Source organism: Caretta caretta, chromosome 1 (assembly GCF_965140235.1).
Source record: "Caretta caretta isolate rCarCar2 chromosome 1, rCarCar1.hap1, whole genome shotgun sequence".
In the NCBI taxonomy this organism is placed as follows: Eukaryota; Metazoa; Chordata; order Testudines; family Cheloniidae; genus Caretta; species Caretta caretta.
The window spans coordinates 38,476,294-38,492,423 of record NC_134206.1 but is presented as its reverse complement, the minus strand read 5'-3'; the positions used below and the strand labels follow the sequence as shown (position 1 = coordinate 38,492,423).

General features: G+C 42.3%; 1 protein-coding gene across 3 annotated transcripts in view; it reads right to left on the bottom strand.

Annotated features, from left to right (window-relative positions):
• DDX10 (DEAD-box helicase 10) overlaps positions 1-16,130 on the bottom strand; it is a 377,623-nt gene that overhangs the window by 14,702 nt on the left and 346,791 nt on the right. For all 3 annotated transcript variants that reach the window (XM_048844745.2, XM_048844755.2, XM_048844735.2), the window contains one exon: positions 5,846-5,979. In XM_048844745.2, coding sequence (XP_048700702.1) covers positions 5,846-5,979 — 134 coding nt within the window. The remainder of the gene's footprint in view (positions 1-5,845; positions 5,980-16,130) is intronic.

Genomic DNA, 16,130 nt, shown 5'->3' with positions numbered 1-16,130 from the left:
CCTCTTTCAGAACCAAGTCTTAGACCCCCAGCTCCACCCTTGATGGGTTAGTTGCTTTAACACAGTCCATTCATACACTCCTTGAAATCTTGTTCTTCTGTGGATTTTATGGCTCTGGCTTCCCCAGGTTCTACTCCTACCTCTCAGCATCTCTTCAGTGGGTCATACCTGTCCTCTTCTTCCCTCCTATTCTTTATGGAATACCACAGGGCTCCACCCAGGGCTCATTTCTCTCTTTCTTTTACACATACACCAGGTGATTTTTTCCACTCACCTGGCTTCAATTCCCATCCTTACACCACTAACTCTTAAATCTATCTGTTCACTCCTGACCTGTCTCTCACACTCTAATCCTTAATCGTGGCTTCTCTCTCTGATCTCTCTTTCTGGATGTCTCACCAGCTAAAACTTAAACTTGGCCCAAACTGAATTATCTCATAGAAACATAAGAACAGCCATACTGGGTCAGACAAATGGTCCCATCCAGCCCAGTATCTTGTCCTCCGATAGTGACCAATGCCAGGTGTTTCAGAAGGAATGAACAAATAGGCAATCATCGAGTGATCCATCCTCTGTCATCCAGTCCCAGCTTCTGGCAATCAAAGATTTAGGAACACCCAGAGGATGGGGGTGTGTGCCTGACCATCTTTGCTAAGAGCCACTGATGGACCTATTCTCCACAAACTTATCTAATTCTTTTTTGAACTCTGTTACACTTTTGAGCTTCACAACATTCACTAGCAATGAGTTCCACAGGTTGACTGTGCATTGTGTGGAGAAGTCTTCTCTCCCGAGCCTTTCTGACTCCCCACTTTCTCTGTCTCTGACAGCATGATCATCCCAGTATCCAGACCCCATGACATGTGTGGAGGGTATCTGACTTTTTTCACACGCTCTTGCCTCCCGCACATCATGGCAGGGTCCAAATGCTGCTGCTTCTTTCTCGGGAGTATCCCTAAGGTCATCTTTATCTATATTATTTAACCCTGTAGCGTTGGTTTGTCTTTGTTAACACCTATTCTGCTCAAATGACTGGGGAAAACTTTGGAGAATTATGATATTATTTATTTATATTTTGTAAAGACTCAGCACTCCTGCCTTTGCAGTTAGAGCTGAGGAAGCTTGCATGCCACTTCTCTAATCTTCTGGTAAACACAAAGACAAGACGACTTTCATAATATTTCTACAGTGAAAGGGAAAAAAAAACCCTGGCCTTATTCATAAAATCATAAAAAAGCAAAAAATGGATACAAACTTTTTTTAACTCCTTTGGCAAGTACTTTTAGCACCATCTCGCTATAAAGTCCAATGAAAGTCTGGCCAACAAAAGGGTCCTACACTGTGCTCTGAAGCAGTCCAGATGCTGATTCTGATGGAGTCCCATGAGAGCAGGTTCCTGAGGCATGGTTGCTCCACTAAGAATGTCCTGCTGCTAGCCACGGAAAGTTTAAACCCCAGAACTGACAGCAAAAAACAGCCCAGCAGATCATAATTCCCATGGCAGAGAACTGACAACATGACAAGTTCAGACAGAAAACCTTTTACTCAAGTTAGCAAAACTGAGCTAGTTAACTTTGCAATAATAAAAATAAAGCTAAAACTCCCTGGCAAAAATAAATGTGAATATTAGGAACAGGCATTTTTTTTCAGTTCATGATGTCCTTTTGCACATGAAAGCCAGAGTAACAAGAGAATTTATATTGTACAAATTCCTCTGGAAGGGACATGGTTACAGGAATTGAATAATTGTAAGAATTTAAATTTGACTTGCTACTAAACTTTCAAATATATAATTTGGACTAATCATATTTTTATTACTTGGTAAGAATTTCAAATATGTATTAGCTTAGATAGGAAAGGAACATAAAAAGGCATGTGATGCCCAGCTACACATCAAACTTACTTGAAACTTGAAATGTGACTTTTACAGACTAATCAACTTTCAAGCATGACTAGGTTCCAAAAATCAGATTAAATGCATTTTTCAAAATAACTGATCTTTTTCAATGTAAAGTTATAATAAAAGAGCAAGAAAACAATTTTCACAACTTTAAAACAATCTATGAATAAACTGGCCCTCAACCAATTTACATTTTTAAATTTAAACTTCAGCTGGGTACACAATGAAGTTAGTTAACAATTAAAAAAATATTTTTCTAGCATGAAAAGTGCTCTTTATCATGCTACATTATTTTAAAGTTCTTTGCAGTGTTGTTGTAGCCATGTTGGTTCCAGGATGTAAGAGAGACAAGGTGAGTGAGATAATAGCTTTTATCCAATGATTATTGCCTCATCTACGTTGTCCCTCACGTTATTTTAAAGTCACACAGTCACAGCTTCAGCAATATATTTACGTTACATTTTGAGAATGAAAAATAATTGCTTGTGATAAAATTAGTTTAACAGATGGCACAGTTTCGGCTGTCGACCTTAACGCATAGCGCAAAGAATTCAAATGTTAAAATATATGTTTGACTTTTTAGCCCATCCACATATTGATTCTATTTTCTACATATCAGCTCCAATGGTTGCCTCTTTAGCCCGCCTTTTATTTATGATTCATTGCTTTGTAGGACCTGTGACATACCACAGGCACTAAACTTTTCAAGAAACATTCACTGACAAATCAATTCTGTCTATAAAGGGTGAACAAAAACTGCAGTATACAAAAATAAAAAGGGCTAAACTATGCCCATGTGGACAATTTATCATCTATGATCCTGCTAGTGAAAGGAACACTGTCATCTTGAATGTAGCTAATTAAAAAAAAAATTAAAAGTTTTAATCATCATGTGACCCCAATCTCAATTTCTGTGGTCTTAAAATTAAGTTTCCCTGTTTTAAGCTTCTATTCCATCTTGCTGTGTAAAAAGAACCACACAAGGCCAAATGACCAAGGCCCCAATCCAGCAAAGACTCATCCATAGGCTTAATTTTAAGTACAAGTGCTCATGTTGAATTTGGTGGGCCAGATCATCAGCTCTTAATTCCAAGGGACCTATGCTGATTTATGCCAGCTGAGGATCTGGCCCATTGGATCTACTCTATTTGCAAGTTCATATATTTGCAGGACTGTGGATATCTGATTACATGGAATGGGGAGAAGTGCTGTCAGGTACACAAAGTAAAAGAAAACATAAAACAACAGAGAAAAATGCTCTCTTTAATGTCTCCTAAATTTTAACTACTGAAATACAACAGAAAATTGTTAAAACATATACTAAGTCTTGCTTAAACCAAGAAAACCATATATGAATCCAAGCTGAAATGTGTCCATAGCCTATTGACTTTTCCCGACAGTAAGTACGCGAAAAACAAAACAAAAACCAACCAATCATCCATCCATTCATCAGTGGTTATTAGGAGATCCCTGTGGTAACTAGACATTTAAGAGGAGCTTAAGAACAAGAGTTTCGTCACACTTAGCTGCTTCAGCTCGAAGCAATCAACCTCTAGCAGATGCAATTCATCCAGTATAGCTAGATGTCTGAGTTTCTACGAATACATTAAAGGCAGCTTGCTAATCATTTTAACGAAACTCCTCCAATATGTGCTAAGTGCCCCACAATCAGGTCAAGAGGAGGAGACAGACCATTATTAGTATAAAATCACACCCCTATCCCCACCATGGGCTGACCAAAGCTATTGCGGAAGCTCAGCCTATGCCAGAGCAAGGGTGGGCAAACTTTTTGGCTTGAGGGCCACATCTGGGAATAGAAATTCTATGGCGGGCCATGAATGCTCACAAAATTGGGGTTGGGAAGCAGGAGGGGGTGAGGGGTCTGGTTGGGGGTGCGGGCTCTGGGGTGGAGACAGAAATGAGGAGTTCAGGATGCTGGAGGGGGCTCCGGGCTCGGGGGTGAGGGCTCTGGGGTGGGGCTGGCTATGAGAGGTTTGGGGTGTAGGAGAGTGCTCTGGGCTGGGACCAAGGGGTTCAGAGGGCAGGAGGGGGGTTGGGGCACAGGGAGAGGCTCAGGGGTGTAGGCTCCAGATGGCGCTTACCTCAAGTTGCTCCCAGAAGCAGCAGCATATCCCTTCTCCAGCTCCTACACACAGGCACGGCCAGGTGGCGCTGCATGTTGCCCCGTCCGCAGGCACCGCCCCTGCAGCTCCCATTGGCTGCAGTTCCTGGCCAATGGAAACTGCGGGGGCGGCGCTTGGGGCAGGTGCAGTGTGCAGAGTGGAACCCCCTGGCTGCCCTTATGCCTAGGAACTGGAGGAGGGCCATGCCACTGCTTCCGGGAGCTGCATATAGTGGTCCCTGACCCTGCTCCCTGGTTGGAGCACCGGAGTGGGGCAAGCCCCAGACCTCGCTCCCCAGTGAAAGCTCGAGGACCGGATTAAAACATCTGGCAGGCCGTAGTTTGCCCACCCCTGTATAGAGGAATTTATTTAAACGTTTAGTTATTTTTTTTGGTTCTCCTTTAACACTTTTTGCTAATTCTCAGAAGGCTAGATTGAGTCTCCACACTCAGCCCTGAGTAGGAGGTGGCATGTTGCTGCGTCAGGCCAGAGGGTAAAACCAGGAAGAAACTGATTCAGAATCATAATTCTTTTCCTGCTTCCTCCTTGCAATGGGAAGAAGTAATTTACTGCATCTCAGAAAAGGATGCAAGCTTTCTTTCCCTCCCACTGATGCCTGGCCAGTTCTCATGTTGGTGGGGAATGGGGAAAGTCATGCTACTGGCTTGTTTGTAGTGATTCAGAGTCAAGATATGGGTAGCTCTAACCACTACCCCTCTTCTCTCTTCCTACCTTGAAGCCACATTAGGATTAGCAACAATCTAGCCTAGGTAATTTTAACTGATTGAGACTTGAAGGGCAAAAGATACTTTTACAACTGACAACTACAAGTTCCTGTTGAATCAAAGGGAGCAAAATAAACATTATCTTCCAGTCTAATGCATCAAGTGCCACTATCATGATTTCAGGATGTATCAGAGCCTATAACAAAGGGCCTCCCCTGTTTACCAAAGAAACACAGGGAGTGAAATCCTGACCCCGCTGAAGTCAATGGTAAAACCCACAATGAATTAAATGGGGCCAGGATTTCAGCCAGGATCTTTTGGCAATCCTACAGTATGTGCACTGAAGAAATGCAGTAAGCTAACATTACAGACTGTGGGTCTCCACCCCTTCCCATCCTGCACCATTATCTCTCAAAATAAAAAGTATATTTTAAAAATACTTCAGGGAACTGTTTTCAATTTACTATATTTTTTAACCCAGGGTTAATTCCAAAGCACATTTCTAGTCAGATTCAACTTAATTTGTATTGCTAAATATTCCAAAAGTTACTGAATCTCTCTGTTCATCACATGCTTCAACTTAAACACATTTATTAAATATATTCCTAATATACTTTATGCCTTTAATGAGACTTTGTTTTCTTTTCAAATAAAACTTGTAATGTGGCAGCATAGAAATTTATTTCTGTGCTTCACGATGAACTCCTGGGAATTAGTCAAACGTTTTTTTGTTTGAATATTCTCACTGAGGTCCCTTTGACACTGACTCATAATCCTAAATCTAACATGGCTAAATAAATGAGGTTGCTTAGGCTAAACTGCTAATTTGTGTTCAGCACCTGCTCAGCCAAAAAACTGTAAAAGTGGAAGTCTTGGGAGCATTAAATTTTCAGTATGTCCCTGTTGCAACATCTAAACAAAGCAGCATTCAAAAGTAGAAACATTTCCAAATGCATGTGAGAAATGACCTATGGAAAAAACAAGAAATATATACAGCACCCCTGCTGTATTTCTTTTGATGAAAGCTGAGCTAAGGCATTTTACAGATACACACTAATGTCTTTGCATCTTTTTTTGCTTCAAGTTAGAAAACATACCCATTGCTGTCTTCAATATCCAGATCAGCCTCTTGGTCAGAGCCTCTGTGTTTATCAGGATCTGGAAGGGTGCTTGGGTCAAATTCCTCTTCACTTCCACTATAATCCAGAAAGGCCTCAGCTTCCTCTTCAACCTGAAGGAGAATGAAGAGTTACAGACTGAAACAAACAACTCCAGATTTTCGGCTCTCCCAGTACTAAAAGTGCTCTAAGGAAACACCACCACCTTCAAATTCATGTATCAAGATTACTGCCCTTGCAGTCAAGAACTGATTCCTTTCATTCCCCATCAGTGGTGTTCTCTCACTGCTAGTAAGGATCAATGTTGAACAAATATGATATTTAAAAATAAAACCAGAAAATTTATGTTGAAATGTGGCATTTTCAAGTAATTCTGTTTAAATCTTCCAAATCCAGAAAAAGGTTTTGGCAGCAACTTAAAAACACCCATCTGACAGCAGATGTGTGACAAGAGTTTTAAAACTACTGAATGTATTTCTGAGAGAGTGTAAAAAGACATGGGGATGTGCACAGCTTAATCGGTTTTGTAGCGTGTGTTTTACAAAACGGACTGATTTAAAACTCAGTCAGGTTTCCCTGCAGGCATAAACCGTGACATGCCAAAGAGTGAATGCAACTTACCTTTTTAAGGGCATTCTGATAGGCCACAGTGGATGATAAGTGTTCTCCAAACTTACCCTCTCCTCTCCCTGCCCATCCTAAGCCCACATCCTCCCCTTGCACGTACTCAACACCTCTCAGAGTCGTCTGCAGAGTCTGGGAAAGTATGGCAGAGACTGATGGGTTCCTTAGAAGTGCTGATTCCATGCAAGGGTCTTGGGGAATATACTCGGACCTACTGTCCTCGTAACTTTTACTCGTCTATCTGCTTACAGGCATGGGGTGAGAAGGCAGACAGAAGGGAAGACGTGGCTCTACATGCACACAAATTAAACCAGACAGAGCTTGTGCACACCTCTAGGTAATGTTAAGCAATATGAATCCTGGATTCATTCATTCTTATACTGAAAACATGAAATACAAATATAGATAAATAAAGACATTGCCATATTTTCTTTATGCACCTAAATAGCACTTGTATGACAAGAATTCCCACAATAATATTTTTTTAAATTGCCTTTGACTTTACAGTAATTTATCATAAAAATGTGCATGCTTAGCATTTAATGATCCTTTTATTTCTATTTTCCTCCTTTCATCCATCTCCAATCACTGCGTTAGCTATGTGCGCCCCCTCACCAGAGCAAAAATCCCTTTGTGCTTTTCCCAGAGAAGTTTTCTTGAAGATCTTTGGATGTATGAAGACAGCAAGGAAATAGCAAGGAGAGGGTGAGTTCATAGAATCATAGAATATCAGGGTTGGAAGGGACCTCAGGAGGTCATCTAGTCCAACCCCTTGCTCACAGCAGGACCAATCCCCAATTAAATCATCCCAGCCAGGGCTTTGTCAAGCCTGACCTTAAAAACTTCTAAGGAAGGAGATTCTACCACCTCCCTAGGTAACGCATTCCAGTGTTTTACCACCCTCTTAGTGAAAAAGTTTTTCCTAATATCCAACCTAAACCTCCCCCACTGCAACTTGAGACCATTACTCCTTGTCCTGTCCTCTTCTACCACTGAGAATAGTCTAGAACCATCCTCTCTGGAACCACCTCTCAGGTAGTTGAAAGCAGCTATCAAATCCCCCCTCATTCTTCTCTTCTGCAGACTAAACAATCCCAGTTCCCTCAGCCTCTCCTCATAAGTCATGTGTTCCAGACCCCTAATCATTTTTGTTGCCCTTCGCTGGACTCTCTCCAATTTATCCACATCCTTCTTGTAGTGTGGGGCCCAAAACTGGACACAGTACTCCAGATGAGGCCTCACCAATGTCGAATAGAGGGGAACGATCACGTCCCTCGATCTGCTCGCTATGCCCCTACTTATACATCCCAAAATGCCATTGGTCTTCTTGGCAACAAGGGCACACTGCTGACTCATATCCAGCTTCTTGTCCACTGTCACCCCTAGGTCCTTTTCCGCAGAACTGCTGCCTAGCCATTCGGTCCCTAGTCTGTAGCTATGCATTGGGTTCTTCCGTCCTAAGTGCAGGACCCTGCACTTATCCTTATTGAACCTCATCAGATTTCTTTTGGCCCAATCCTCCAATTTGTCTAGGTCCCTCTGTATCCTATCCCTGCCCTCCAGCGTATCTACCACTCCTCCCAGCTTAGTATCATCCGCAAATTTGCTGAGAGTGCAATCCACACCATCCTCCAGATCATTTATGAAGATATTGAACAAAACCGGCCCCAGGACCGACCCCTGGGGCACTCCACTTGACACCGGCTGCCAACTAGACATGGAGCCATTGATCACTACCCGTTGAGCCCGACAATCTAGCCAACTTTCTACCCACCTTATAGTGCATTCATCCAGCCCATACTTCTTTAACTTGCTGACAAGAATACTGTGGGAGACCATGTCAAAAGCTTTGCTAAAGTCAAGAAACAATACATCCACTGCTTTTCCTTCATCCACAGAACCAGTAATCTCATCATAGAAGGCGATTAGATTAGTCAGGCATGACCTTCCCTTGGTGAATCCATGCTGACAGTTCCTGATCACTTTCCTCTCATGTAATTAGTCACCACTGCAGGAATCCCCTTAACGTTCCCCACAATGAAGCTCCCACAGTGTACTGAAAAGGTCATGGAGAGTGAGCAAAAGGAAAGGAAAAAGCGAGGTTTCCTATGAGAAGCAGCATGATCAACATTAGTGCATTGTGTTCTAGAGTAGTTCAAAATACCAATAAGGGAAACTGTATGGCTGGAGTGTGGTGGATATAAGCCACTAAAAGCAATGTGAGGCTCAGGCCGGGTTAACACTAAAAGTTAGGTTGACCCAGATACAGCACTCAGGGATGTGAAAAATCCACACCCTGGTGTGACACAATTAAGCTACCATCAGTGTAAGAGAGTGCTATGTCGACGGAAGAATTACCTATGCCAGTGGAAGAACCCCTCCTATCGACGTAGGTAGTATCTACCCCGAAGCACTATAGAGGCGCAGATGCAGTGTTGCCACTATGCCGCTGCAGTGTTTCAAGTGTAGATGAGCCCTCAGCAGCACTGCAAACTAACTAAGGAAAGGTTTCAGAGGAACAGCCGTGTTAGTCTGTATTCGCAAAAAGAAAAGGAGTACTTGTAAGGTGCCACAAGTACTCCTTAACTAAGGAAAATAACCAGCTGAACAGCATATATGATCGCCATGAATCTCGGATGCTACTTCACAGAAAAATTACAAAAATGAAAATGTATGGAAGGTTTTTGGGAGTTAAACACTAGTTATCTCACAAAATTACTGTTCCTTAGCTCATCGGTTGCTACAATATTTTAGAGTGTTTCAGTCAGAGGTGGATTACCATTTTGTGGGTGTGATGCTCTGTATCTCGGAGAAACACCCAGCACCCCCATGTTCATCCTTGTAAAATGTTTGTGTGGTATCCAGTGCAAAGCTTGTCATGTCGGGTGTCTTCAGAAGGCTCATGATACACTGAGCATTGTTGTTACAAGTAATGTTATAGGTAAGGTTATAGGTTATAAGTTCATGTATGTAGTTATGAGGCTGAAAATTTATTCGCATGGTTTAAAATAAACCCAAGCAAAAACTCTCCAAGAGCAGAGAGGCAGTTCACACCTCAACAGGGCAGGTACGGGACAAACCAGCCCAGCCTCACAGGAACAAAGGACACTGGCATAGGCAGCAACAAAAGAGTCTGTTAGACTCTCGAGGGAGTCACCCCCATTCCTTTGGTCAGTTTGGAACTGCGATGAGGTAATGCTCACCTGACTCTGACTTGTTGTGCTTTGATGTATAATCACTTAAAATCTATCTTTATAGTTAATAAATCTGTTTATTCTACCTGAGGCAGTGTGTTTGGTTTGAAGTGTGGCAGACTCTCCTTGGGATAACAAGCCTGGTATATATCATTATCTTTGTTAAATTGATGAACTCATATAAGCTTGCAGCATCCAGCGGGCATAACTAGACACTGCAAGAGGGAGGTTCCGAGGGTTGTGTCTGGGATTGGAGATATTGGCTAGTGTCATTCGGTTGCACAATCCAAGGAGCAGCTTACGTGCCAGAGGCTGTGCGTGAACAGCCCACGAGTGGGGGTTCACAGAGCAGAGCAGGGTAAGGCTGGCTCCCAGAGTCAAGGATTGGAGTGACCCAGCAGATCACTGGTCCAGATAACACCAGAAGGTAATGTCACAGTGGGGCCCCTCCCCACCATTTCCACCCGCAGTCCCACACACCCCCCTCTGCACTGCTGCCAGGGAAATGGGATTGGGGCACAGGGGCTTGCCCCACCCCGCCCTCCTGGCGCTCCTGCCGGGGACTGCAGTTGGCCCCCGTGCCCAGACCCTGTGCGCCGGCAGGAGGGCTGGCGGAGCTGGGCAAGCCCCCATACCCTGACCCCACTCACTGGCAGGAGCACTGGGCGGGCAGAGCAGGTCAGGGTGCGCCCATTTTCCCCCTCAATTGGCCAGGACCCCTGGGCACAGGCCAAGTTGGCCCATCGGCTAATCCACCACTCCTTTCAGTGGAACATAAACTCAATAGTATTACAACAGAAAGATAGTTTGGAGGTTACCTTTTTGATCATGAGTTTCCATGTCTAAAAGGTATTCTAGATTAGATTACAGTACATTTACATTTTTTTAAAAATATCCCTCTCATTCTATCTGTTCTTGGATACAACTGCTGGTCTCATATTCACTAAGAAAATTATACTTGAAATAAACAAACAGTAATCTTAGTTCATAGATTCCAACGCCAGAAAGACCAGTGTGATCCACTCACTCGTCTGACCTCCTGTATAACACAGGTGGTCAGTTGTGGCATGGTATAAAAGGTTTTGTAATAAACACATATGTATGAGTATCACAGAACAGTGTGTTCTAAAGGTTTTATTGGCACTCATTTGTGATGACCTGTATAACTCACTCACTCAAGTGATATAGATATTCTAATTTTATGCAATAATATGTTGATATCACATCTTGCTATCATGTATTCTTTCATTATTTGTGTACACACACACACAAGAGCATGAGACATGCATAGTATGTAGATCTAAATTTGTGCTTTATGTCCTCATTACAGATTCATTTCCTGAATGAATTTCTGAATGACTGAAATTTGCAAAGAACTACTCAAGATAATATTCAAACTGGATGACAACTAAAGAAATAAATGACAAAAATTCCATATTTGTTTAATAGGAATTCATAAAGTAATATTTGGTATTAAGAGTATCATCTGTTGTATATGTATTAAAATATTAATAAATACTGGTATTATTATACATCTTCCACAGATTAATAATAAAAAGCTAATTATTTTTCACTCCTGTTTCATAAGTTGCACTCATATAGTCGGGAAGCAGAAACTATGTGACTGAATTTTCTCATAATCCACTGTAAGTAACAAATACTGAGTAGCTGAAGCAAACAAGGCAAGCAACCCATAGAATGAACATGTGTCAAAATAAATACAGCAAATACGTACAAGTATTCAGCAAACACTTACAAATAAAAAGATACAGTCACATATGGGAGTGGTTCCTTCTAAACTAATCAGAAAATGGATTAACTTCAGAACAGATAGATATTTTGACCAGCTCTAATTTAAAAAGAACAAGGTAACTTCCAAGGTTCCATTAGCACAAATGAGAATAAAGTTTTATCACAGGAAGAAGGGAAAGTTAGAGATCTAGACTATTGAGGGAGATAGGACCTAATAGAACCTGTGTTGCTAAACTCATTCTGCCAAGGGGGAATAAATTATAACGTTTAACTCTGGCCCTTGGACTAGGTCTACTAATTTAGATAAAAAAGCAAGCTACCCTCAACCACAGAGAACTTCCACTGATGTCAGTGAGAATTATTTGCACAAAGACTTAAAGACAGAATATGCCCCTGGCTCTGCAAACACTTACGCACAGGAGTAGTCCCCTTAGAGCAAACCTAGTCATCACACGCACCTTTGCTGAATCAGGCCCTATAAATTTAGGTCTGATCTTGTAAAGCATTTAAGCATGTTTAAACATGTGAATAGTTCCCTTAAGTCACTAATACTTTCTACCCTTTGTTCATTTGGCCATTCGCAAATACAGCTGCACAATTTCCATTGCAATGATTTACATATAGGCATAAATTAGTTGCAGGATTGAAAACTTAAGTTATTTGAAAATCTTACCCCTACAATGTCATCATTAAACTTCAGAATTAATGTGCCTCAGATGAATGGTATAGGTCACATCTTCTAGAGATGTTGAGGTACGCTTTAAGACAGAATGATATCAGCTCGCTTTAAGAAAGTATATTTGTAACCATGTGGACTAGTAACTACATTATTTTTGTAATCAAAAGCCTGTGCCCTTGAGAATACAAACGTGTGATGGGGTTAGATAGATACCTCAAGCAGGCTAGCATCCACATCCAGGTCAGGAATTTGATAGCCCTGTTCCAGAAGATACAGAGAGGGTGAAAATCTATTAAAGAAATGATGTTCATTGAATGGTACTTCACCACTGTATCTGACAAATAAGCTCAAAGTCACATGTTTGCTTGAATAAGGGCAACCTTTGTCCTCTGTTATATACTAGTTAAAGCATTTTTAACAAAGTGAAATAAAAAGGGAGGGCAGAAAACATACCATGAAAATGTGTGTACACATAGAAAATGTTTTATGAATTAACTTTACTTCTCATCTGATTACATTAAATTATCTTGACTTGCAATTTGTATGTACAAACACTTAAGCCATTTACGGATTCCTGGAAGGGGAATTATTTCAGTACTGTCAATTCTGCCTATTGTAATTTATATAATGGTTCAGTTTTTCTGTTTGACTAAGGAAACTGAATACAAAAGTATTGTTTTGTTTAAGAGTTCTTGGTCTGAGTTTGGTAACAGTTATTCTCATGAAATATTGATGTGACTATATTAAAACACTAAATACGTCTTGAGATCTGTCACCTTTCGCATTCATTAATGATGTACTTGGCCTCTGGTAGTAACTGATGAGGAATGTTTGTGATTTTAATACTAACTATAAATTAAATTATATAAATTATAAATACTGATAGTAGATTATCTGATGCAAATGTCTAATTTTATGCAAACACCTTAAATATGCTTAAACATGCAGTTGAATGTCATCAGCATACTGTTGGCAAAGCAGCCCATGTTGTCTCATTATCTTTCTGAGAGGTCTCATGTAGATATTGAAGAGAATTATTTCAGCATTTCCATATTTATCGCAGCATTCTGTACCATATCTTTGTGTCAAGCCTGGTTATTGCACTGCTGATGTAACACAATTACCTATACTCCCATATACCCTTTTACCATGTAACAGTGACAAATGAATTTATGTTGGCAACTACTCCTGTCATGTGCATATTTCAGAACTACAGAACATACAGAAGTTGCAAGAAGTACCATGTTTCAGTTTCTACTTTTCAGAATTAATAGGTTGCTCCCTCTCCAATATATCTCAGTAGCAAATATACCTTTTATATCTACAGATTATATCTCCAGGAAGCACTTAAGTTACCTTGTTAGTTCTACAATGTTTGAGTCAATAAGAGAAAGAATAAATGTGGGCATAGTGTGTGTGTGTGACGGGACACGCATGCTCCACACTGGGGTTGTGAGGGTTAACAACTCACTGTGGGCTGAGGAAGCCACGCCCCCACGACCCTACTGGGCAGGCTCAAAGTGCAACAACAGTATAAAAAGGAGCAGCCTGGCTCCCTCTGGGTGGACCGTGGTAGGGGAAGGAGGTGTGCCACTGGCACCTGCTGAAGGGCCGCAAGCACTTCACGACGCGGATGCCAGCCAGCTGACAGCAACCCTCGACCCCAGGTGCTTGATGCAACTGAGGGAGAAGGAACCGGGGGAACTAGGAAGTAACCCAGGGAGTCTTTGCAGGGAATTGGTTGGACAACCGGAGGCTAGCTCAGTGTGTTTCAGCCAGATCCCCCCGCCGAGCTGGTGGCAGGCAACCCCGCCACTGATAGGACCCTGGGTTGGGACCCGGTGGAGAGGGAGGACGAGGTCCCCCTGTGCTGGCTGCCGCCCACCCTGAGGTGGCGGCTCATCCTGACAGTGATTGACTCTGGCCGCTAGGCCATCCAGCCCGAGCCTTCGGGCAGCAATTGACTCTGGCCGCTAGGCCGCACAGCCCGAGCCTTCGGGCAGCAATTGACTCTGGCCGCTAGGCCACCCAGCCCGAGCCTTCGGGCAGCAATTGACTCTGGCCGCTAGGCCACCCAGCCCGAGCCTTCGGGCAGCAATTGACTCTGGCCGCTAGGCCACCCAGCCCAAGCCTTCGGGCAGCAATTGACTCTGGCCGCTAGGCCACCCAGCCCGAGCCTTCGGGCAGCAATTGACTCTGGCCGCTAGGCCGCACAGCCCGAGCCTTCGGGCAGCAATTGACTCTGGCCGCTAGGCCACCCAGCCCCAGCTGAGCTTGCACAGGCGCAACCGCGGGCCCAACCCGCAACAGTGTGTGTATATAGATTACGCATATATAATTTTTGACATAGTAAATTCCATTTGTAGCAGGCTTTCATGTACAAACACCTCTCAGAATGAATCAATAGAATCACACAAGTGCTATATACTAGCGTTCTGTAAGAGCCTGAACAATCAGGGCAGCTTGGTTTGGAACAATTCGTTTAATACAGTCTACAGTTTTTCAAAGATTCTCGTGCAACAGTTTATCTCCCCCCAACAAGAATTTGAAAAAGGAGAGAATTACAGGGTGGTTTGGTTACTGGAGACAGGATGGTTTAAACTTTTAACGTCCCTAGTTTTCTGGGTAGTGGTTGCATAGAATGAAACTGCTGAAGTTTAGTTATTATAGAGGTTTTGTGTGTGTTTGTAAGTTTTGTCGAGGGCACCTAGGGAGAATGGACAGAACTCAAAAGAAAAAAAAATAGTGCACACATTTAGAGAGGGATCTATTTCCAAAAGTGCTCACAACACTGGCCTAACTCTGCTCCCACTGAGGTCAATGGCAAATCTCCCATTGATTTCAGTGAAAGCAGAGTTAGACAGACAATGAAGACAGCTTTTAAAAAATCTCACCCATAGATTTCTCTCAATTGTATTTCCATTTACATTTGTCAATAACTATATTTTAATCAATCCTCAGCAAAAGCCTCGTTTACCGTATTTCATAAGAAATGGGTGTAAGGCAGCCAGGGATAGGTAAACATATGGACAAGGAAGAATCTCTCCTTTCCCCCTGAATATCTAAAAGGCTATTTAAAAAAAACAGTAAAAAAACCTAAAATTTTTTATTTGTATTCTCCATATATTCCTTAAAATGTGTCTTTCTAGTCCTCTGCCCCTCTCTCTTTTCACTTTCAGGTTCACCAGCAGTCACAGCTGTCAGCCAACGTACAGAAAGTAATTCTCAAAAGTAGTCTCTGTGTTTAAACATTTCAACACATCAGTCTTCTTCAGGGAACTCAACATATGCTCACTGGGACATTCTAGATACAAAGAGCGTTTTCTTTGTATAACTTTGTGGAACTTTTGAATGACTTTTTTACATTATGTGACAATTAAATTCTTAGAAAAAGATAAGGCAGGGAGACTTCATTTTTTTTTCTTGTTACAATACTCAAAGACATAAATATGGCTATATGCTGTAGAATGAGGGTGAAGAGGGAGAGTAATTCTTGTTTATTAACTAGGTGAATTGTGAATAAACTGAACAACTGTCTTGTCAAGCTTGAACGAAATAAAAACATTGCAAATGTGAATTTCCCCAGAGTCCAAATGTAAGCGGGGGAATAGTCCCGCTATTGTGGGGAACTTTCCTGGCTTCTGCACTACCCCGGTGAAGTGGGGTTAGCGAAAGGATCTGAGTCCTCGCTCCCACTTCCTTTACCCAGGGGGCTCCCTGCCCTTGAGGACTCCCCTTCCACTCTCCTGTCTGGCAGAGTCCTCGTAACCCCAACAAGGCTGGGCCCAAGATTCCTAAGGGCTTGACACCCAACCCTGCTGTGGTCACCTAGGACAGGGGCTAGGGTGTCCCCACTCTGGGGTACTCGCTCTGCACAGGGCACTTCTGTGACCCAATGACCATTACATACAATTTAAAGCAAATACAAGTTATTTAATCAATAATTTAATTTTAAAAAGAATAAGGAAAAATGGGAAAGGTTAAAGGAAACATCACCCCGCTCTGTGGCAGGGAA